The sequence below is a fragment of the Diorhabda sublineata genome, chromosome 5, assembly GCF_026230105.1.
Source record: "Diorhabda sublineata isolate icDioSubl1.1 chromosome 5, icDioSubl1.1, whole genome shotgun sequence".
Lineage (NCBI taxonomy): Eukaryota > Metazoa > Arthropoda > Insecta > Coleoptera > Chrysomelidae > Diorhabda > Diorhabda sublineata.
Genome location: NC_079478.1, coordinates 14857135 through 14882116, shown reverse-complemented (window position 1 = coordinate 14882116; position 24982 = coordinate 14857135). Strand labels below are relative to the sequence as shown.

Sequence of the window (24982 nt, the reverse complement as noted above, 5' to 3'; positions counted from 1 at the left end):
TTATCAAATAAAAACTATAATAAATGTTGGAACTTCTACACACTTTCGGAGTACAGGGAGGATATTCCTTCAAACTTGGAAGACCATTCTCAGATTATGCCTCATAGCGTCACAATGTAAGTTTATTCTATCGATCAATAGTAATATGATCTTCGATAGTATCTATAATAAATGTTAATTTATTTATTCATTACTTCTACAACAAATGTTTGTTTTGTATGCACTACTTTAAAAATTCAAACAACACATTTATATACCAGATTATAAATTAACGTTTGCTTCTATTTTGTATGTGTACCTGAATTTATTTTCTTAGTTATAAAACAGTATGTGGAATTTTCAAAAGTAACTCTTATCCTATTTATATAAGTTAGTGATAACGAAATTAAAGATAAAAATCACAACATTCACGCGAGTATATAAATATTATTCACTTCAATAAAACCATTGTTTGTAACCTCACATTTCCTAAAATTCTCACCAGATAGATAGATAGATGGAAACGCTTTCCCATCAAGTTGACAGAGGAGTTGACTGATCTGAGATATTTTGTACAATTGAGACGATCCCAACATTTAGTGGAAGAATACGGAACTTCTATTAAACTTTCTTAATCTCATAAAACTTAAAAATATTACCTTCAGGTCCCTTTAATTTTAAGATAAAAAACTATATACATTCTTTTGATTATTCATATTTACGAGTATTAGTATAAATCGTTGTTATTGCCTCCAAATAGACTTGCTTCCAGTCAATACAAGTATGTCAATGCTTAATATAATTCTTCATACACTTGTTATATGCCTCGGCTGAGATGGTCTGTAGTACCTGAAGCGAAATACTTTTTTAAGTTCAATGGACTCATTACACGCTCCACGAAGCGGATTTTGAAACTGGTGCTTCCTGATTAGTCAAAAAAATTAATTATAATCACAAATCCGATCGTTTACTATGAATTGCTTCTCGTAGAAGCCTTAAAACGACCGAATCAAACTCCTTATTAACTATTTGACTCTCTGAATTCATGGTGAACCACCACGGTAATTGGAGAAAACGATAAGCATAAGCATTACCTTGAATTTCGACCGACTTTGGCGTGGCTTCTAGGATTCGGCTTACTTTTGATCATAAACTAACTTTTGATGAATGTAGGATCCACAAGTACGTTGGCAAGTACCTCTTTCACGACCTCCGCTTAACGTTGTTTTGGTAAAAGATTCTAAAATCTAGCATTGACACGTTTAATACCCAAAACAATAACCAAAATATGTTGTGTCGATCCGTAAGAGATGTCATGAGTTTCTGCTGAATGCCTTCGTGATGATGTTCAAGCACAATTCCTCAACTTATGATATTATCGTCAATAACATAAGTCGATGAGCGACTCGTACTAGACAAATTTTCGACTTTACGATCTTTACTACTACTTTTCAATAGCTCCGTCGCCGTAATTCTATTGAATACATGAAATTTCAAGGAAATTCGTTGCTCAACTTTTTCTACACTCAATAACGCCAGAAAAATTTTTCGCTTCTTCAATAAACACCCAATTGATATATGAAGCTCAAACTCCACATGCATATGGAAAAAGTTGTACTAATTAATGAAAAAAAAAATGTTACCAGTTCGATTCACGCGCGTAGTTCAAATGCATCTGTTTGGGTCAAGATTGATCAGACCATGTATTCGTTATGGAAATACTCCGCATGGTTTTACATATACGAGGATAAGTATATAGAAAAATTCTTAGCCTACTATAGAACCAATGTAAAAATATTTTATTACTCAACATATTCTCCTCTTAATTGGATACATTTATTTCAGCGAACCTGAAATGACTAGATCTTTAAATAAATGTTTCTTCTTGCTCTGCAAACCATACCTCCACAGCTTTTATTAACTCTTCGTTGGAAGAAAATTTACGACCTTTTAGACTTTTTTTCAGTGGAGGAAAGAGATGATAGTCAAATCCTAGAGCCAAATCTGGGGAATAAGTGTTCTAGTAATTAAAACCCTAATCACGAATTTAATAAAAACTGAAGCAAGAACTTTTCCAACAGATTTTTGGACACGAAACTTCTTAGATCTTGGAGAACCAGAGTATCGCCATTCCATCGATTGTTGCTTTGTTTCTGGATCGTAGAAATGTACCCAAGTCTCATCCATAGTAACAATTCAGTTTAAGAAGTCTACATCGTTTTCAAATCTAGCACAGATCGAACACGATGCTTCTACCTTGCACGCTTTTGGTCAACATTCAAACATTTGGGGATCCATTTTGCACCAATTTTTATCATGTCCAAATAGACGGGAGCTATATGATGAACGCGTTCATATGAAATATTCAGTGCTTCAGATATCCGTTTTAGCCCAATTCGATGGTCTGATAAAATCATGTCATGAACTGCTTTGATATTTTCGGGGACTGACACAGAAACAGGCCGACCGATTGGTCATCATCTTCAATGGAAAATTTATCTCTTTTGAAGCTTGCAGTCCAATTTTTCACGGTCGCATACGAAGGACATTGATCACCAAGGGTATTAAGCATGTCTTCGTAAATCTGCTTACCTCATAACCCTTTCAAATAAAGGTACTTGATGATGGCTCGATACTCGAATTTTTCGATTTTCACAATTTCGGTGGACTTTTTTTTTCTTTTAATTTATTACATAACTCTGGTTTACTTTTTTGACGTCATACTTTGCACTGACACTTCTAATAAGTTATTGTTCGTTGCTATGGTAACGCAATATTTTGTTTATGCGTGGAACTGGTCTAGGCTAACTAGTTATCAAGAAATATCAAGCTTTTTAACAAAACAAAACTAAAACTAATACTCTCAACTTGAGGTATATCATGGTATATCTTAGAATTTGCGAGATATAAGATCTATCTGTTCTTTACAGTTACATTCAGAATCTCAAGTCTAAGTGAAGTTACACAAAAATGATGGAAACAAATCTTTTTTTGAAAAATACTTGTACCTCGGCTGTCTGTTAAGCTGTTTAATTTTTGTTTTATCTATAAATAAACTTTTTGTTCAAATTATATTCGAAATAATAGAATAGCGAACAGAGCTGAATATGTCGACGAACGACAAAATACGCCACTTTGTTTTCATTGAACCGTAGATTGAATTGCGCGACATGATCTCCTTGAAACGGTGATATTGCACGAGTTTAACTTTTGAGAACCACTCATCAGCATTGTGGCTAACACCGTGGGGATTCTGTCGCTATGGCAACAGGGGTGTAGGGGTCGAACTATGGTTGGGGTTGTAGGTATTCAACTGTGTTTTTTCCCAAACACTCATTTAATTAAGAGATTTTGTTAGATTAAGTTTACCACTGTTGTTGAAACTTTCAAGACAGAGGATAAATGAGATTCATATTTCAGTTTGAGAATGTTTCAGAGTTATCATTAAGGAATTGTAAAAAATTGTTGTTTGTACATTTCTGAACGTTTGTTTCGAGAAACTGCATTGTTGTATAAAATAGAAAAGCAGCAAAATCATTCGTGATCAAAAAATAACCAATATCTCTGTATATAGATAATACATTGATGAGAATAATAATAATAAAGTCACCAAGATTGTTACCCCATTTTATTCAATTCACTCTGTTAGTTTGTCTGTTTGGTTGGAATTTTCTAAAAAAAATTTCTCCAACTTTTATTCAACTTATTGACTTGAAATTCCGCATACTTTCTTGCTTTTGATGACAATAGATGATTCAATAGAAACATTAGTAAAATATTTCATAATATTTCATAAATATCAAGAAAAAGAAGAAGGACTAGAAGTGGTAAAGTAATAGTTTACGCGGACAATTCAGCTATAGTAACAAAGAACAAAAATTTAATGCAAGAATTGACGGAATATTCGATAGAAGGAGGCTAGGAATTAATGCTATTAAGAGGAAGTATATGGAAAATATAAGGAAGAAATAAGAAAGAAGAGATAAAGTAAGAAGATATGAGTTTGAAGTGGTAAAGAAATTCAAGTAAGATAGAACATACAAGCAGCAAATAGAGCTCTTGAAGCTTTCAAATTGAAAAATTTTGAAAAACAAACAAATAAACAAAAAGTCATCAGGACTTTTGCTGCTGAGACGATAATTATAACAAAAAAAATCCAAAATAATGCTGCCTATTATTATGGAACCGAAGAAATAAAACGACGTATACAGAAGAAGAACAAATGAAGATATACTAGAGGAAGAGGATGTGATAAAGATAATTGTCAATATGAATACATGGAAAGCTGGATCGGAAGCGGAAATAGAAATGATGATAGTATAGGAGACGAACAAGAAAACCGAAACCGAAAGAATGAGAGAGAAGGAATTGGAAAAAAATAGAAATTGCTAAAAGTATAAATTGTGGACGTCATTCGTAGATTATTATTCCAAATTATTATTCCAATTGGACCCGAATTTGTCCAATTGTGAATCATTTCTGTGGAAAGTCAAACAGACGCATATCCTGTATCAATGAACAAATTACTATTGAAACTTGTATTTCAATGTCACAAACTTTTTTCTAGTTGATTTTCTATAATATTGACAATATTATTGAATCATAATTTTTTTTTGTACGATAACGGTATATATTACTTATATAAAATATGTTTGACCCTCCCATACGTTTTGTAATCCTTCGCTACGTGTTTTACAGTTATTTGTCACGATAAAACATTATGCTATATGTATACAGGGAGGTAATAATTCAGTAGCCATAATTCACAGGTAAATGTTTGCGTGACATAAAATTTTAGACGATAACGCGATGAATATCACAAAGTATATAAGGTTGCTTTATCAACATCGGATTACAATTCTACGAAGTTTTATAGCATCAATTTTTAAAATTTAACGAAACAAATTTTGAAAATTTAATGAAACAATTATAAACAATGTTTCATGCAAAATAAATATTAGTAATTGTGTATTTTCTCAATTCAATTCAATAGCAAATTTCATGATAAATTGACTAGCAAAAAGTTTGGGTATCCCTGTAGTGACTCATAGGTTTAATGCATGCTTGTCTCCATAAAATGATAATTAACAGGTTTGCATGAAATTGATATTTAACAGTGGTTAAATGTAAAAATATACAGCCTTATCTGAAGTCAAAATTTATACAATGATAAAACTTGAGAAATAGTAAATTAATTTGGAGTTTAACTGTTCAAGTGATTTACTTTTGACGTGTCGCAAAGTAGCGACATAAATTTTCCTTATATATTAACAAGCATTTTTATTTCTGAAGTTTCTCTTTCATAGACATCACTGGCATAGCTGATTCTTATGAATACAGAAGATTTTTTGTGACTTTAACAAAAGCCAGCCAAGCATTTTGTTCAATAGGACCGACGCTCGATAACAGGCAGAAAATGCCTTCAGCCTCATTCAGTATAGGATATTTTGTTTTAGAAAAAATTTAGAATAAACAAATCCGGTTGAGAATGCGGGTGAGAATGCTTCTTCGTTATTGGGTAGCTGAGTTTCAACGTGGCCGTACGACCTTCGAAGACAAGGATCGCAGAGGTCGAACAAATGAGGTGAGGCCTCCAGAAATGTTGAAGAAAATCCAAAAAATGGTACTGGACGATCATCGACATAAATTGCGCGAGGTAGCAGACACAGTAGGCAATTCAAAAACAGCGTCGTAAAGATGTTTCTATCGAGTGTATGGCAATGTTTCACAGAAAGTAAGCCAGATATTTGCGCTGTTTCATAACCATGGATGAAATGTCGAAAGGTAAATACCGTTCCATCTGCAGACAAGATCATGGTGTCGGTTTTTTACATGTGCATGGGATAATTTCCATTAAGCGCGTGGGATGATTTCCATTGACTATCTTGAAAAAGGGAAATATATTAACGGTGAGTGTTATGCGAAATTATTGCAACGTTTGAGCGAAGAAATCAAGAAAAAACAACCGCATTTGGCTAAGAAGACAGTGTTGTTTCTTCAAGACAATGCAACAGATCACACATACGTTATTGCATTGCCCAAAATAAATGAATTAAAGTTTGAATTGCTACCTCATGTACCCTACTCGCCAGATTTAGCCCACTCGGATGATTTGATAGGCTGATACTTGAAAAAGTGTTTCAAGAGTCAAGGATTTCCCAACAATGAATAGGTGATGTCGGCAGTTGATGGCTATTTTGAGAAGCTTGACGATTCTTATCTCCTAAAATGTAGGAGCTAAAAGGATATTACGTTGTAAAATAAATAATTTTTTTTCAAGATTATTGTGTTTCCTTTGTCTTTACGGGCAGTTTTGTATGTTGTGATGAGAACATTCTCTGTCATCCCATTCATAGAGAAAATAACTTTTTTTAACCAGTTTGATCAAGTTATCTTAACGAGGACGTTAAGAATAAAGGAAAGGAAAGACCTACTTGTGAGTCATTCGGACGACCCGGAGTAGGAATCGAATCCAGATCTATTGGTTACGCTCTATAACCTTTACCGATTAAACTATCCTAGAGAAACGTACCGTATTTATATTTCAGTGACCTACATAAGAGACCCACCGGAAAGTTCTACCATCCATCTTACTGCAGAGTCGTTTCGAGCTTATTAAGAAAATAGGGCAAGCAATGCGTAATGAAAAAAGAAGTCCTACCCAGTGATTAATTATCAGTAATCTAAAAATTAATCAGACAATCACACTCAACAATTTATCATGAGAAAATAAAAGATGTCAAAGATATTTATTATATTAGGAGACTCGCCAGTTCTCGTAATGTTGCTAAAGAGACGTGGTCCATTGTGAATGATCTAAGAAGTAAGGCTTCTACATCGAGCATAATCTCTACTTCACATGATAAACTAAATACTCCTCATGATCCAATAACACCAACATTGACTTCGTTGAATCTGTGAAATTCTTAGTGCTTGATGTGGACAATTCCTTGAAAAGGGAGTTACATATTGCCTCCTCCTGTTTTGCGCTGCATTGCTTTCCAAAGAACTGAACTTATGCACCTCCCTAACAATTTATTATGCCCTTATTGAGCAACATTTCTGATATGTCTTTTCCTTTCGGGGTACGTTTGCTGCGGCTCAATTTGAGCGAATCTACAAAAGAGAGCTGTTAAATATTTACTCGGACTAAACAGCAGAGCTCACTGCAGGTTCTCTAAAAGATCAGAAATTCCGACTTTTTCTTCTTATTCATCTTTGAACCTTAATTCGTTAGTACGCTTCTCCAATTTCAGAGAGGTCGTTGCACGGCTATCCACTTAGGAACGCGGAGCATGACCTTTATCTACCTAATTTACGTTCAGAATTTGTTAAGGTCTCAATATTTTACAATGCAAAAAAATGCACAATCAATTCCATCTTTTCCCGCAATAATTTGAGGGCATATTTAATGGTTAGTGCCTTCTACTCTGTAGACGACTTCTATTTTAATAATAATATTTAATTCCGAGCATAGTGTATACTGGTTTAATCTTGCTATGAACTTATATACTAATTATTACCTATCAATATTACCTATAATTTTTTACTTATTGTGGTTTTCCTCTGTATATTGAAATTTTATTCTATTTGTATCTTTATATATTTGTTTTTATGTTTGTTTTTTAGTTTTGTCTACAAATTGTAACAATTTTTTGACAATAAAGCATTTCTCTCTATTCCTCTCTCTAAATTTTCTCATAGCAAGCATTATTTTTCACTTTTTTTGTGCGCGTTTTTATATTTTTAAGCTATAATTCATTTATGATCAATCTAGATATTTTGAAAATTTATGTACACATCAATAATATAATTTTTACAACTACTCTCAACCAAGTATTCAGGAAAGTAAATTAAGTAAAATTTTCGTTTTTTATGTTTTGAGATGTAATATTTAAATATGAATTTGTTCCCTGTTGTTTACAAGTTTACTCAATACTGATCACCACTCGGGATTTCGGTCATTTCTCAATATTGCATATTATAATTAATCCCAGAACCTAAATAATAATATGGTTAAATCAAAATTATCTTTCAACTTGTACTTAGTTCAATTCTTTACGTTTTTGATACCCTGTATGAGGTTATAAAGGTTTTTTTTAAAAGAACAAAGCAAATTGGTATACGTTTAATTTCAGCCCGATGTGATTAAGATTCTGTTTTAGATAGACACCTTACGGTAGGATCAGTGAGTCAGCCAATGAGAAATAAATTGTCTGGAATAATCTCATCCGCACGTCTAATAACTTATCCAAATTCATAATCGGATCACAAGTTCGCTATTGTTGGGGCGAGAAAACGTACGGAGTCGAATCATATTGTCGGAATGGTGAATCTCAGTTACCACCAAAATGTTTACAAGACTATTATTCTTTCATTGGAACAAGAGATTTAATGGATGAATATAAGATTATATGGGTTAAGTGTGCAGTTGCTGGAATAATGTCCGCAAAATCTAAGAACAGATCGACAAAAACACATGTCAATTACCAAAGCAGCTGTCATGGTATATGAATATCAAGAACCCTACACACGAAAATGCATTTTCGCTCCAATTTAAAGTTCAAAAACGAAAAAGTCTTCAAACTTTTGAAGTTATTATTCTATGTTACGAAGCACGTATTCATAAAAAAAAAAAAGATCTGAATGGGATAATTTACGAAATAAAACAATTAATATTATCTCTTTTCAGATAGGGAATCTGAAAACGAACTACCATTAGTCCCGTTGGTGCGTTCGAACGATGTAGTAGCTAACTTCAATGGTAAGATGCCACTCAACGTAAATTCTTATAAAAATCTTTAACGGAAGGCCTCTGATGATTTTTACGTCTGCACATTTGACCTCCATAAAGTGCTTCCATTTCTCAAACTTTTGACATCTCTTGCCTACCATAAAAGGAATTTATATGTCTATAATTTTGGAATACACTGTTTCAATACCAAAACAGTTTTTATGTATGTTTGGGACGATACCGAGGGTGGTAGAGGTTCTCAAGATGTAGCTTCGTGTATCTGCAAGCATCTTAAAGAAAACGTCTCTAACCATAGGAATATAATTTTATTCTGAGATTCTGGCACTGGTCAGAATCGCAGCATTAAGTTGTCTCTTATGCTTCTCAAACTTGTCCAGGATCCTACAATGGCTGCGGAGATGATGGAACTGAAATTTTTAGTTTCTGGGCATTCGTTCCTTCCCAACCACTCAGAGTTTGGCATTATATAAGCATCAAATAAAAAATGCCAAGACATTTTCGTTCCAGAAGATAGGTTTGACATTATAAAGATGCAAAAAGAAAATATACTCGCTTCAACACGATTCAGATGCAACGGAATGAATTTTTAAGTATATCGGCATTAGAGGATGCTATTACAAATACAAAAAAGGACACAGAAAACTTGCCTTTTAGTTGGATAAAGATTCGTTGACTACGCTTTCAAAGGGGCCATGAGTTTAAAATAAGATTTAAAGAAACTTTGAACGATTTTTCACAGTTTCGTATTCTAGACGTGGAAAAAATAATCGCGTCATCGAAGACTGTAAATGCTGTCAAAAAGAAAGATATGATTGATCTTTTGCCTTATATTCCACCTGTACACCACGGATATTTCAAAAACTTACCTCAAGTTTCTTCCGCAATACAACCAATAGAACTCGCTGAAGACGAAATTGTTTTCGATGATAATACTAATTAATAATAAACCTTAGTTGTAAAGTTTACTTTTTCACGTTGTATATAACCTTAATCATGCAAATTAAACATGTTTACTATAAAAGTTTTCAATTTATCTATACTTTTTACAAAATGTCCACTGGAAAAGTGAACCAAGTACAGTAGAATTATAAAAAATTATGAGGATTTTGTGTAAACAAGCTGGAAAATGAATTTCTAAAGTAGTATAGAAAATTATATGAAACATTTCATATATCAGTTACAAAAAACCTCAACTGTTGTTTTCTCAAAATCACATTTTATGAACTTGGTCCACTTTAGCTTTGAACCCCTCATATTGAAATAATATAAAATTTGAATTATACTTTTTTGGAAAAATTTCAATAAAATTTGATATTATCGTAGACATACCTTCGAATATTTTCTCTCGAACATGTTTGAATTTAAATCAAAATCTCCCTCAGAACACGAGGGAAGTTAGATTGAACAGATTGACAAGGAACTGAAAGTAAAATTGCCTATTTGCGGAAATATATCCATGTATACGATTTCAGTAAAGCTAATACAGAAGTCGACCCTTTGCATTGATTTGAAAGTGAAGCAGTGACGGATTTAGAACAAACCTATCGAGTGATGGCCAGAGGAACGCAGTTAACATTGTATAATTATCAAAACATGGGCACAATGTTGACGATAATTCTGAGCCTCAGATTTCGTGTGATATGGTTAGAAGAATTTTGATTTTTGATGTTCAACAATTTCCTAATTAATAAAACGGCTAGTGTTAATTGTCGCAAATATTACATTATCTAATATAAATTGTAGTTCAAATTTGGACATCCCTAGACGAACCACTACTTATTTTAAAAATATAATGTAAGACTCTAGTAGATTCCGCATAATCCCTCTTAACTTAGCTACTATTCAACCTTCAACCAAACTGAAGTAGTTAAAATTTGAATCAATGACAATAATAAATAGAAAAGTCTATACCTAGACATGATTCGACATTAATTAACTAATTTTTTCTTACTATTTTACATAAGGAACATACTCGTAACTGCCTCGGTGAATTTTGAACTAATAATTAAAACATATCATTTATTGGTACAGGATTAAATACTATTTTATATAGGTTTTGACGACATGAAAATGTGCAAAGATTAAAAATAATTTTGTCCGCATCTTTATAGAGCATATTATCATCCAATTTTCAATTGTTAAGCTCCTGTCAGGTCCTTTTCTAGAAATTCAGCTGACTTGTCTCGTCTCATCTCGATTGCATTTCTTTGCTCCGAAACGAAAGACAGAACATTTTAGCAAACAGCTTATATGATACTGAGACCACATACTATGATACTTTTAACTCTCCGAGAACTTTGGTTCGTTCCAAATTTACGAGATCTTTCTATATATTTTACAACATATATAATATGGTCACCATCTATTTATTATTTATCAAATACATACTCGTATTTTTGTTTTCTTTTGTGATATTTTCTAAACTAAAGAAACACGATGTTTCGGGAAACAATGGATGTTGATAAAAGTATTATACCCTTTTTTCAGTTTTATATTTATCATTAAATTTTTTGGTTTTCATTATTATGAATAGAAATAATTTATTCCCTAATCTAAATGTATTTCAATTGGTATATCTCATACCCTCATGTGTTAGACACGCAGTAGCAAGCGTTGGTTGTTTTGACGCAGTTAGGTTATGTTAGGTTAGATCAGGTTAGGTTAGGTTGGGTTGAGTTGGGTTGAGTTGGGTTGAGTTGGGTTGAGTTGGGTTGAGTTGGGTTGAGTTGGGTTGAGTTGGGTTGAGTTGGGTTGAGTTGGGTTGAGTTGGGTTGAGTTGGGTTGAGTTGGGTTGAGTTGGGTTGAGTTGGGTTGAGTTGGGTTGAGTTGGGTTGAGTTGGGTTGAGTTGGGTTGAGTTGGGTTGAGTTAGGTTAGGTTAGGTTAGGTTAGGTCAGGTTAGGTTAGGTTGGGTTGGGTTGAGTTAGGTTAGGTTAGGTTATGTTAGTTCAGGTTGGGTTAAGCTAGAAATCAAGGAAAGTAATCGAATGTGTATTCCATGGAGCAAAGACACAAGTAACTATATACACAGCGAATTATAATAAAGCGAAAAAAGACCGTGAAAAAAGGACATATGCTCTCATCGTGGAACGTGGTGAAAAAGGATATAACAGGTTGCTGGCAGATGTCAAAGAAAGACTACAAAACAAGGAAGCAGGAAAAGGAATAAGGGGAATTAGGAGCACCAAGGACGGCAAGCTTTTCCACTGTCACAAATTGGATGCATTGATGGACAGAAACGAAAATAGAAACAATGTTAACTAAAGAAAGCATGATACCTATAATGGCAAACAAAGAATATAGCATATAGTGGAAATCATGATCAACGAAATAATGTCTACCAAAGAAAGCGAGGAAAGAACAAGACAAACAAACAAACATGACTAATTAAATACTAATACATATGTTTATGAGACCGGCAGTTGTTGAAGGAGAAGTCCGCGACGATGGTTCCAGCTACTGTTGAGAAAAATACGGGGTGATGTTTAGTGATGATATATGTAAATCTATTTTACACCCCATAAAAAAAAGGTTAGGTTAGGTTAGGTTAAGTTAAGTTAGGTTAGGTTAGGTTAGGTTAGGTTAGATTAAGTTAGGTTAGGTTGGGTTACGTTAGGTTAGGTTAGGTTAGGTTAAGTTAGGTTGGGTTAGATTACGTTAGGTTATGTTATGTTAGGTTAGGTTAGTCAATCTATCACTAGAGCATATTTAGTGTTTGTACAGATCATTTAATCATTTACATTAAGTTAAGTTTCAAGTAGAAAAAAGATCACGAAGTGCTAAAATTTCTCTATGAGGATGCTAAAGTCATTTTGACGACTTTTTACAAGCGGTATGAATAATGTAAAAGTGGAAATGGGTACTATAAAATTCCCTGCTCTGTGACACCATTACTGACAAGTCAAGAGGCCACGACAGAGCTGCACGACATTTCGAAGAAGTATTCCCGATTTTTTTCAAATCGGTTACTAGCCACGCCAGTACTTTAGGATTATAATTCTCTCACAACAAATATGTATTTTGAATAAACGCAATAAAAAAGAACGCAATTCAATTCATAATGAGCGTAAAAAATCCTCCATTAACGTTCGACTATTCCTTTGGAAATCTGCCAACAGTTGTAAATTATGGAGCTCAATTTACCTAAGTATATTCGGAAGTTGGTACATTATCAACCATTATAAATCCTATTCATTTTCATAATGAACGTTTAGGGTCCTTACTGAGCTTAATGGTATTTTTAGAATTCTCCATACCTGCCTACCCATTAACTTATTTTTATTTCGCAGTGAGGTATCAATGAGAAATTGGACGAAGTTGAATTTCTCATTATTATACATAACTCGATAGATTTTAATACCAATTAACTAAGCATCCGAAATAAATAATTTTCATTACTTCCTTTGTTCATTCTACTCGTACTATGTTAAATTCATTCTCTTTTATATAATATGTTCTCCTTTAGGCGGTGAAACTAATTCAATTCAAAGTTTTGATGCAAATCGTTATAGTTTAGAAGAAGTCGAAGGTTTATTTTTTCCAGATATACCCACCATCGAAACAATGCGTCTGTTCAATCGCTTTCTACAATAGAACCAGCAAACAATTTTACATATAAATTCGTTCTATTGATTCAGCTTATCTGAATAAAATGTACTTTTTCTCATCCTCAGAAAACTGGAGAATTTAATTATTCAACCGAATCATTACTGAATGCCACTTAATGGACTCAAACACTCCAGACTTTCACAAATTTTCCTTATGTCCCCCAGGCACAGGATATAAGGCTGATTTATTGGATTGCTGCAGAGTGAAATCGGCTATTATTGAAGTTATATATCGGTAGATGGGGTAGGTGTGTTATCCCAAATTGGCAATTTTAGTTTAGATACAAATATAAACCGTTTCAGTGAGTATAATAAAACCCAGTGAGGTAGAAGTAGGCTAGCGATAAGTTATGTTGTTCAAGCCCCTAAAATATTTCAGTTCATTGTCTTATATCACTTATCAGTCGTATAGATTTTAGTAACGAGACTAGCAATGCTACAGAAAAAGTACACATGTGCCTAAGATTAGTGACTGCCAAATATTTAGCCTAAAGTCTACACTTCCGAATGCGATGTCTACCGTATCTGTAGACAAACCAGCGTAGCCGTCCCCTTAGTTTATATAGGGGCTTTTTGTTTTGCCTTAGAAATCATCGATGATAAAGCAACGGATTGTTGTCATATGTAACTTGGAAAAACTACAGCTGAAACTTATAATCTATCAGAACAAGTATATATTATGGCAATTAATGATTGTCGCTTCCACGTGTGTTTGTTTAGTTTAAGCGTTAAGATAGCCAAGAAAGTGTTGATTCACGTTCGGGTCGTTCTTTCATGTCTAAAACGGACGAGAATATCGAAAAAGTGGAAAATATTGTTCGATCCAACCGTAGGCTAAGTATTCATGCCATTGCTGAATCTATAGGGATGCACAAAGAATGTATGCGGCAAATTTTACATGAAAATTTTAACATACGAAAAGTGTGTGTAAAACTGATGCCTCGTTCCGCATTGTCCGTCAAAAGGTTTCTAGCCAAGTACAACATTCAGTGTTAGATTTATTCGCTGGATCTTGCACCATGCGATTTCTACCTCTTTCCTATTATCAAATCTGCATTAAAAGGAACAAATATCCTGAAAAAACTGACAGAAAAAGACTTCCCACACTATTTCGAACAACAGATTTGCATGGAACGATGTAGCGATAGAGGAAAGGTATCATTTGAAGATGATAATAAATAAACATACAATATACATAATATACTCGTAAAAATATAAATATTTCCTCGTACTGGTATTTCGTAATTACCGTCTCTAGTTAAGTACTTAAATTTCCGAGAAGGACGTGGGATTCAATGAACCCGAACCAATATGAAATTCCTAGATTTTTTCCAATTTCGACGCGCACACTTCAAAACGCCATCTAGCAATAGTTACGAAGTTATCAAACCGCACAGTAACAGTGCTTAGTAGTAGTTACATCGCACGCACCACGTGCTGACGATTTAATTAATTTTTCTCAATGTTCAATCAGACAAGAATCAACGTTGTGATTTCATTTATGTTTAACAACGGCATTTAATCAGGAAAAACTAAAAATAGGAAGAAGTTTTTTCGGGATTTGGTTAGGTTAGATTAAAATAGGTTAATAAAAAGTTAGTAAATATTCTTTCTTGGATCACGCCCCTTTTAGTTGAAAAGATTACTATTTTTGTTCCAGTTCCCAAGAGCTTTGAAAATTTCTGTAATATGTAACAAATTCAATATATTTTAATTATCTAAAAGTCCAGAAACAATGATAAATACACATAATAATATAATAACAAAATATACTATCTAAAATAAAACAAAATGGCCATGGGTCCAGGAAGATGGATACCTTTGTTCTTAAAAAAGACTTCTGTTTCAGCGAAAACTTTTTGATTTGATTGATGTTTTTATCTTTGGAAATGTCTAAAAACAATGATCAGACGCTGAAGTTCAGATATAGAGAAAATGATGGGTGAAGCGGCAACTAGAAGTTCAGTTCATTGAATTTGATCATTTTTATCCACTTTTGACTTGTGCGCCTTGTTTTAGTAGAAGAGAATTTTGTATATGGAGCTGTTCTTCATAATTTTCTCTTGTTCCAAATAGTGGTTAAACAGTATTCCATACAACAAAATACGCGATTTAAATAGCTTTCACCGATTCCTGTCCACTCATAGGACTATCGTTTTGCTTATAGTTAGTCCACATTTAATATTTGATCACATATCAAATCGAACAGCTAATTTATATTTTCCAAACAGCTCTAAATAGTGCTCTAAATCATAAATTTGTTATTGATTTAAGTTCACTGCTAGAAAACGTGTCAAATATTTGAAGAGACTTTTTTAATTTTCAAATACTAAAATATTGATGTAAAATGTTGTCCAATCATCAGTTTTTTATAACAGTTTCGTTCATGTTTTCTGATTTAATGGCTACTTCTGGGCGTTCTCTCATTGAGTACCATCAGTTCTTGTAGTCTTGTCGTCCCCATACTAATTAATGCGTGTTACCCCCATACTAATTGATAATAGTTGATTTTCCATAATACTTTCCAACCAAGCATTTGCCTCAGCGGTATTTTTCAGATTAAAAAAATTAACTTATACAGAATTTCCATGGTTTGAAAACACTAGAAGATTGTTCAAGGAAAAATTACTATTGGAGGAAATGGGCTCAAAATTTGACAATTGTTCGATAGATGGAACCTTCATCTGTTAGATCGGTATAGTCATAGACTTCTTTCAAATTGAACAATATTGAAATTAATAGAAATGTAATACAGTTGTAATAAGTGACAGTTTTTTGATATCGATTCTTTTTTACCCAACAAATAGAGCTGTATCTTAAATAAAACTAGAATATTTCACCTATGTCACTGTCGTAGCCTGATATCAATTACGTAAGTGCAAAACTCTGGTTAAAAATAAAAATCCTGTATTTTCAGTAAAACCTTACTCGAATACATTTCCTTAAAAACAAAAGAATAAAGTTTATCAAAGGACCAAAAGAGACTTTTCCAACTCGACGCTCTCTCTACTCCCATTTTCCCCACCCATTGTTGCTGTTTCTATCCGCTCTATCCGTTAATCTTGTGCAAGTAGTAAACTTAGGAACGTGTCGGTGAAAATATATCGCGACATAACTACAATATCTCCCCGAGGGTGGTAAATACAGTGGGTAATGATCCCATAACTCCTAAGTACACATACAGGGTAGGCATTTGTAGTGGAGATAAAATTTTGAAGGATTATTTGATGCTTAACAATCGTAACTGAGTTTAAGGGATTCTCATTTATGTTAGATGGAAAAGAAAGTAATATATATTGTTCACTATTTGACAGCAGAATATTTGACTATGTAGTATTTTTAACCTTAAATCTAATAATTTCAGAAGGAAAAATGAGAGCAGCTCTTATCCGGAAAATATCAATATAAAAAAACATGGGTAACAAAGCACCAGTTTGTAAATTTTTGTGCTTTCTACATAATAGTCAATCAGCCTGCTGTCCCTTTCAAAATAATACCAAAATGATTTCATCTACTTTCGTACTAAGTCGGGAACATCTAAGTTACTTAAAAACTATGATTACTGACAGTTACGGAAGAAATTTCTCAAATTAATCTACGAGATGTATCTTGTCCAAATATTGAATAAATTGCAAAAAATATATGAATATTCCACTTACCGATCACTGCTAACAAAAATTATTTCAAAGTTGGGTTCTTTCTTTCTTATAAGCGTATATATTTCTGCTAGTTGTGGAGTAAACGCTCTGCAAGGTGGACACTGAAATTCAAAGCTAGAATTATAATATTTTTTGTTTCTCAAGAAGCTCATGCTACTTTCCAAAGTATTGTATAGTTCATAAACTGACAAATTATTAGTATGTGTCTTCTGTAGAAAATATATTCAAGATTTCTTCAATTTCTTATTTCTTAGACCTTTTCTGTTTCAAAATCAGTTTCTTCTTGATAATTTGTTAAAAGAAAGATAAAAATTGACATTTAGAAACATAAATATATGTGCTTTTAAATTATAATGTAGTAATCGATTATTGAATTGTCTTGGTTCTCTTCTGTCTGTGGTCTGTGGATGAATCGATAATAAGTGAAATCTCAATTAATTACTACGATAAATTAACTTTATGTATTGATATATCTGATACATACAAAAATTAACTTCTACTCAAGACGGAATATAGGGGAAAGCATCCAGGGCGACAGACATCCATAAAAGAGGGGGCCCACATTAGAGACTTCGCAAAATATAATGTTCCAAATTCCAACGAGTAAAAACTTGTAAACAACTTTTTTTCGCTGTTCTTCGCTCGTTTTTAGTACTTTGTACCAACATGATTATATTACTAAAAAAATGAATCATGTAGATTCTTTTAATTCATACAGACAATCATCTCGGATGTAATTTGAGTTATTGTATCGACATTCACTTCTTTTCATTATCTATTATCTATTATTTTGAGCCTATTACTTTTTATCTTAGGCAGGTAACTTCCTTTCTTCCTTCACCTAGATTTGGGACCAGCAGTGAGATCTGTTGAGCCTAGGTGATTTTAAATATTATAATCTTCATAACTAACTTTTCTGTAGAATTGTTTTTAAGTACCCGACCTAGTTTTCTAATTGTTTATACTGTAATATCTAAATTTCTGTTACATTTTTTATATATTTTCAATTAGTCCATGTATCATATTATCCGTCAAAATAACAAGATGTATGGATAGTTTGTATACTATCCATGGTTTATAAACTAGCGAAGGCTTTAACCGTAACATACATAGACATAAATGCTGTTGGTGTTCAGATGTCGCTTGTTAAGAACTGAACACCCTTGATTCGATGACCTCTTGTACACATATCCATGAAAAAAAACTTTTGTGTAAGATTTTTTTGAGAGAGTTAAACGAGATAGGTGCCGCGAGGAATTATTTTTAGACTTTATTTTTGCAAAGTTTATGAAATATTGAAATCATCTATAGTAAGAAAGATAACTATTATATCGATAACTGGATCGAAGTTTTTGAAACTGTATTAAAACTGGAATTAGAGCTCAGAATTGAGAAAGAGATCAGGAATTGAATGGTTGATTTTGGCGATTAAAGTTATTGACTTGAACAATATCTGTTTACTTAGCAGAGCCAAGATATAATCTCAGTTAATCGCTTCTGTATCCTCAGTTTTAAAAAGATCTATTTTGCTTTGATATCGAGCCTGAATCGAATCTAGTTGCTATCTATATCTAGTTCAATATCAGGGATTTAATTATTTAATGATGATTATTCTCAAGACTTTTAAAAAATTACGATACATGCAGCTTCTAAACTGTTCGTTCTAATTATAAGAAATTCTACGATGAGATGAATTTTAATTATTTGAATAGAGAGTTGACTACTTAAGAAAAATAAAAAAATAGAAGAAGAACTGGGAGGCAAAAATATAATAAGATATATAAAAGCACAAAGACAAAATTGGGCAGGACACATCATGAAAAAGAAACCTACAGAAATGGTGAAGAGGGTAACACAATGGATATATTTATGCCCAAGAGGCAGAGGCAGATCAAGAAATACCTGGAGAAATCCAATTAAAGAAGATACAAGAATCCTAGAAATAATAGACTGGAAAACAGAATACGAACAGAAAAATGGAGGAAATTGACAAACGAAGCCAGGAGCAGCAAAAAACTATAACAAAAAGAACAAGGGGAATAAACCACCCCAATAAAGAGATTTATAGGCGCACGAAGTGCTAGTAATAACCCATGAGATTGAATGGCATGTTGATTATGAATACTAAAGTGATAAGACTTCTAGATATTCGCGATAGAGGTAACTTCTCAACTTTTCGTTCTAATTATAAGAAAATTTCTTCAATTTCTTATTTCGTAGACCTTTTGATATGTTTATGTTTTCAAATGTTCTTAATGTTAGGTCTCTTCTCTTTCAAAATTAGTTTGTTTAATAATTTGTGAAAGATAAAAATTGACATTTCGACTCATTTCAGTCTTTTTCAAAATATGATATTGGCAATGACAATTTGCATATTTATATTAATCTATAGATCACATTCATCATGGATATAAAAATAAGAATAAAACCAAAATAGAACTTTGTTCTAATAAGAAAAATTAATTTTTCTTTGGTCCTTAGGTCTTAAATATGTAGTAGTAAAGTATATCTGAGAAACTCATTATTTTTGGTAATTTATATGTAAAAATTGGAAATAGAATGTTTCGTATCACACGCAAACGGTTCAAACCAATTCTTAGAGCTAAACAGATTTGCTAACTTTATTTTGTGGAACTGTGTTCATTTCAAATAAATTTATAAAATATGAACAATTTACTTAATTTATTTTGACAAAGCCATGCATAGTTGATTTCCATGCGCTCTAGACACACGTACGGTTTTTGAACTCCATTATTCTGAATTAATTGGATTCGTATAGAATTGAGAGAACACACACATGTGCCATCAAGCTTCATATTCCAAACAAAATCCCCGGTTAGGTTGTTAGTTTTTCTGAAAGTTGGCTGAACTCCTTTGTTTTCGCAGTTATAGGTTTCTTTTTCGACTTTGTTTATATTTTCTGCTTCAGCTAGAACTTTTCCCTGGTCAGAAAAATACTAAACTGAGTGGTCTCGCTCACTTTAGAGCTATCCATCTTGAATAACTTGGAACTTGCGAACGGGATGCCATTTTATAGTTTTTTTTGTTCTCTGTTTTTGTCAATTCATTCTATCTCTTTTTTTATTCAACCTAACTCAATTTTCCGACTATTCCCTCGTTTTCTACATTATTATCGTTATTCATGTAGTTTGTCAGTCAGTTTGTCGATTTATTCCGTGTTTGAGTGTGTACCGCAAATGCAGTTTATGCTACAAAATATCGTAAATATAAATCATCATAAATCATTAAGGCCAGCCTTGTGTAACACTAGGCCCACCTAAGTCGTTATTTTTTCTATTTATAAACTTCGTAGATCTCGGAGAAATAAGCTACTTCAGGAAAAAGATTAAGATGTTATTCAAAATTTAAGATATTTGAAAGTTTCTTGAGGACTACTGCTGCCCCTATGCCATGTATTTTGTTCTAATACCGTTCAGATAATCAACATAAGTGTTATATCAATTTGCGTACATCATTTATTTTCATTGGGGGACAATTAAATCAGAAATATGTCAGAAATTTTTGTGTTACCAAATTTTATATATTTCGAGTGCCTAAACAACAAAAATTAATAAAACACGAAATTTTATGAATTTTAAAGATACTGAAATTGTGAACCTCTTGATCTTATTGTTGTAAATATAAAATGTCATGTTACTGATACTAATAGTATCCCACTGCTTGATATTGCAGGTATCTGTTTTGATTGTGAATTGTAACAAGAAAAACTATAAATATAACGAGATAATAGTGACATGATGGAAACACAACAACAAAACGAGTAGGGTAAATTATAAAAGTAAAAATTGTTTGCATAAAATAGTAGCCATGCTAATTAAATAATCAAATCGTAGTATTCATTTGAGGTTTACATTGATCTCATTATAAAGCTTTCAGGAAAAAAATAAAGTCCATAATCTTAAGCCAGTTATTCTGGCTTAAGGCTCTGGTACATGGTAAAAATAATAAGAAATTATCTTAGGAAATATCTATGTACTTCTTTCATTTTTAAGTGCACATCAAAATAAATAATATTGTTAAAATTAATAATAAAAGTAAATGTAGTTCTTAATAAAATGAAAGCGAAAATATAAAATTCTATAAACAGGGAAGAAACAAATGGAAAAAATCCAATTTTCTCTAAAGATCCCGTAAAAAACTTTTTGAATAAAATACAGATCTTTCCTCAAGCGATAAAAATTATCATTATGCTCAAAAATTTATGTTTAATAAAGAATATGTTGAAAAATTATAAAACTAACGCTGCGGCCTACTGAGAGCTGGCAAATATTTTTATTTTAATTTGTTACATCAATTTCTTTCAAATGATGTAAAGTAAAATTGACTAAAAAACATATAGCTGCAAGTTATATTAATATATTAACTACATGTAATTGAGGCTAATTTTCACAAGGCAACCTTAATCCATTTCATACCTTCGCATGATTCCTCCAAAATTAATTCCATAAAATAAGATACCTGTAGGATCAAACAGTGGGATCTTAGACTTAGTCTAACGAAGTAACTACTCAACAACTTTGCTTATTGATTTATTATTATTTATACAAAATTGATTCTTACCCAATTTGCCGAGAAATAGAATCCCTTGATTCCATCAGGCAAATCTTCGAACCGAATATCTTCTTTCGTGAAATTTTTATGTTCAGAATAAAACGTACCTCCAGGTTGCAACACTACATCTTTTAGAACCTGAAACAGATATACTTCAATCAAATTTTTAATGAATCGAATTTTGACCAATTTATGTTTTATTGGATTTAGTTTACCTGATCCACTGGTCTAGGTCTCCATGGAAAGTTTATACCATAGGGATCTTCTAGAAGTTTTTCTTGTGCCGATACACTCACTGTACTACCGTCTCTACCAAGTAAAACTAGAGTTGGAACACCAGATTTTATTCTATAACGTCTGGATAGCCTTGTCTGAAATTGATATAAGTATGATCATTATTATAAATTTGTAAAGTAAATAAAGTAAATAAATATATTTTGACTCACAAGTACAATGTTATTAAATAAATTATGAAAAAGCGTGCCAACATGGATAATAGAAAGCGCTAGTGACAAAAATATCCCTCCTAGAACTCCCAAATACGATGTATGAATATTAAATAACTTCTAGAAGTTCTCAGTATTATTGAGTGACAAAACAGTTTACTATCGACAATCATACCATACCATACCATAAAATTATAACAGGAATGGAGATGGGGGTATTTGGGGGTGTAAATAGGGTCTATAGAACCAATTACTTCGATTCAATAGAAGGATATTCCTAGCCATTGGAAGGATCGCTCTTTTTAATTTGGACAGGAACTTCAGAAAAAGCGATAAAATAATCCTTTTCAATAATCATACAGCTATTAATCACAGATAATCAAGTCTGACTTGATTATGGTGTGTCCGGAAACAATTATACCAGGCAAAGAGAACATGTTATCCTAATCTGAGTGCTCATACTTAGAAATATATATGGGAACGAAGTAAAGGGGCCCAGAGTTTCTTCACCGACCAGAAACATTTTGTTTTCTGGAAAAAACTCATTTAAAATCAGAACTGAAGATTTAGCAAGCTGTAGTTGAGCACTCTAATGGGAGTCTATATCTTAGATACTATTTCTTGAAAAAGCATTTTCACAGGATTTCTGTCACTTTCACTTAAATCAAAATCTTTAAACAATAAGAATAGAAAGCACCAATGGCTGCAGGCTCTATATATTTGATTTGTAGTGGAGAACTAACCTCCTTGAAACCGTCTCTAATGATTGCTTTCATTAAAGCTCTGGGATGATACGAAGAGCCATTAATCATGATTCTTATTGCTTATAGAATAGTTTTGTAACTTTTTTAATATTCTGTCAGAAGTATTGTACTATCTACTTTTATATCAATCTCCATTCGAGTCTAACGTTTTGCCAAAAACTCTTGCATAATTATGAGGATTGTGTCGTGGCATAGATTTAGTCTGTTTTGGCCATTTTGTATCTTACACGGAACATGCATGCCATCAGTCGTTCCAATTTGTCGACAAATAAGTATCCACTTACTGTTGGCCAATAAAAGTATATCAATGATGATAATGTCGTAAAAAAAAGATCAACATTGGCTTCCTTTGTCCTCTTTAGTTGGACGTTTATTACCCATTGCTACCCAAAGCTGACAATATCAAGGTATTGCTTGATTTGTTTTTGTTCATGGGTAATAACTATTGATACCATCATATGTTCAAATTCTAGTATGACATCGGGCAGACGATTTCTTTATGAATAATCAACTCATCAGACAACGCAACTGTCAGATATGAGAAGCGTTCCTGCACATTCAACATTCGCATCGGCACGAGTTGTAATGGGAGCTCTTTCAAATGGATCATCTTGTACTGATTTATGCACCTCTTTGAACTGATTCTCCACGAAGCAACAGTAATTTGCGTGGGATTTTTGAGGTTTTTTTGTCAGATTTCACTAATAATCGAATCACGATACCTTGCTTGCAATATGGGTCATTCAATTTCATGAAGTCAAACCTTTTAGATATTTATATTCAAATTATCTAAGATATTACCCTCTATATATTTATGTACATAAATAATATATTAATATTCAGTTCAGTGTTAAAAATGAACAATCAGCTTTTATCAGACGATTCTTCAATAATCGCATCAACAGTGTTGACGTTAATGGAGAGATGGATGACTAACTCCTCGTCTCGATCGTTATTTATTCATTATGATCACGTCAATAATCACAATAGAGTTTGAGCACAACGTTATTTCCATTATACCCATCGTCTCCTTACAAAATATGTATGTTTGAAAACAAGCTATTGGTGGTAAATTGCTATTTGTCGACTCCTTTAATGACTATACATCATATCATAGATGGAAATCATTGATTTGAAACCCATTTGACAAAAAAGAATGACAGTATGGAAAACACAGAATAAATAGAGGAAATACAATTTCAAATCAATTAAGTTTTACTTATTTATAATCATTTTAATATTCATATTAATACATATTTGTCATATTCAACTTAGTTTTTATGAATTACAAACCTGAAACTTTTGAAAGGAATGACTGGTACTAGGAGAATTTGAACTTTTCCTTGCTATATCAAGTTTATTAAATATAAAGTCCTCGATGTAACTTTCTACTGCTTCTGAGCTTCTCTACCCAGTATGCAGTTTAAGGAGATGACATCCGCTGTTAGAACAAAATGTAACAGCATTCTTTGACAAAGAATTTCTACAATTCTGATTCTAAATAAGTGTTATTGTTTACAAAACATTGTATTGCATGTTTTAGTTGGGTTTTCTTCTTCAGTGAGTATAATACGATCTAAGCCTTATACATTGAAAAGCTAGATGCAATTTTAGACTAAAACCGTTTTCTGAAAAAACGAGCAGAATTATTTTTGATGATTCCAGCAAAATCAAATACTGTAATGATTAAAAACAACAGGTAAAAATGTGGCTTGTTAATAATAACCACAAAATATTCATCAGCTCAGTAATCGAAAGCTATCGATTGAGGAAATAAAACAGCTGATTGTGTGGGAAGAATAAAACTGTCAATAAGGATTTGATGAATAGAAGAGCTATTGAATGTAATTAAAAAAGGTATAGGTATAGAAGAAAAGAGCTCAACAATATTGACAATATTGGTAATTCATTCATTGACAACGACTAGTTGTTTTTGGACATACGTTTGTATGCTTCAATGTCGCAAGTACTTCAATATTTCCTATTTTGAAAATGTGGTACTACTTCCAGTTATGCGTACATCTATAACGTAAAAAATTTTTCACAATACATGCTCCCAACCTTAACCAAAATAATACCATATATTTCTAAAAGTAAAATCTCCTATTGTATGTTTATAACAATGTCAGTATTGAAATATAATTTATTATATTAAATTTATTTCCTATGAAACCTTTAATAGATATATTTTCAAATGTAACC

The 24982-nt window shown here is 32.4% G+C and overlaps 1 protein-coding gene across 2 annotated transcripts in view; it reads right to left on the bottom strand.

The window, feature by feature from the left end:
- Positions 1-24982, bottom strand: part of LOC130443928 (nucleoredoxin-like) — a 68706-nt gene that overhangs the window by 18767 nt on the left and 24957 nt on the right. For both annotated transcript variants that reach the window (XM_056778826.1, XM_056778827.1), the window contains exons 4-6: positions 21786-21941; positions 21580-21708; positions 16999-17099 (exon numbers count right to left, since the gene is read on the bottom strand). In XM_056778826.1, the coding sequence (XP_056634804.1) occupies positions 16999-17099; positions 21580-21708; positions 21786-21941 (386 nt within the window). The remainder of the gene's footprint in view (positions 1-16998; positions 17100-21579; positions 21709-21785; positions 21942-24982) is intronic.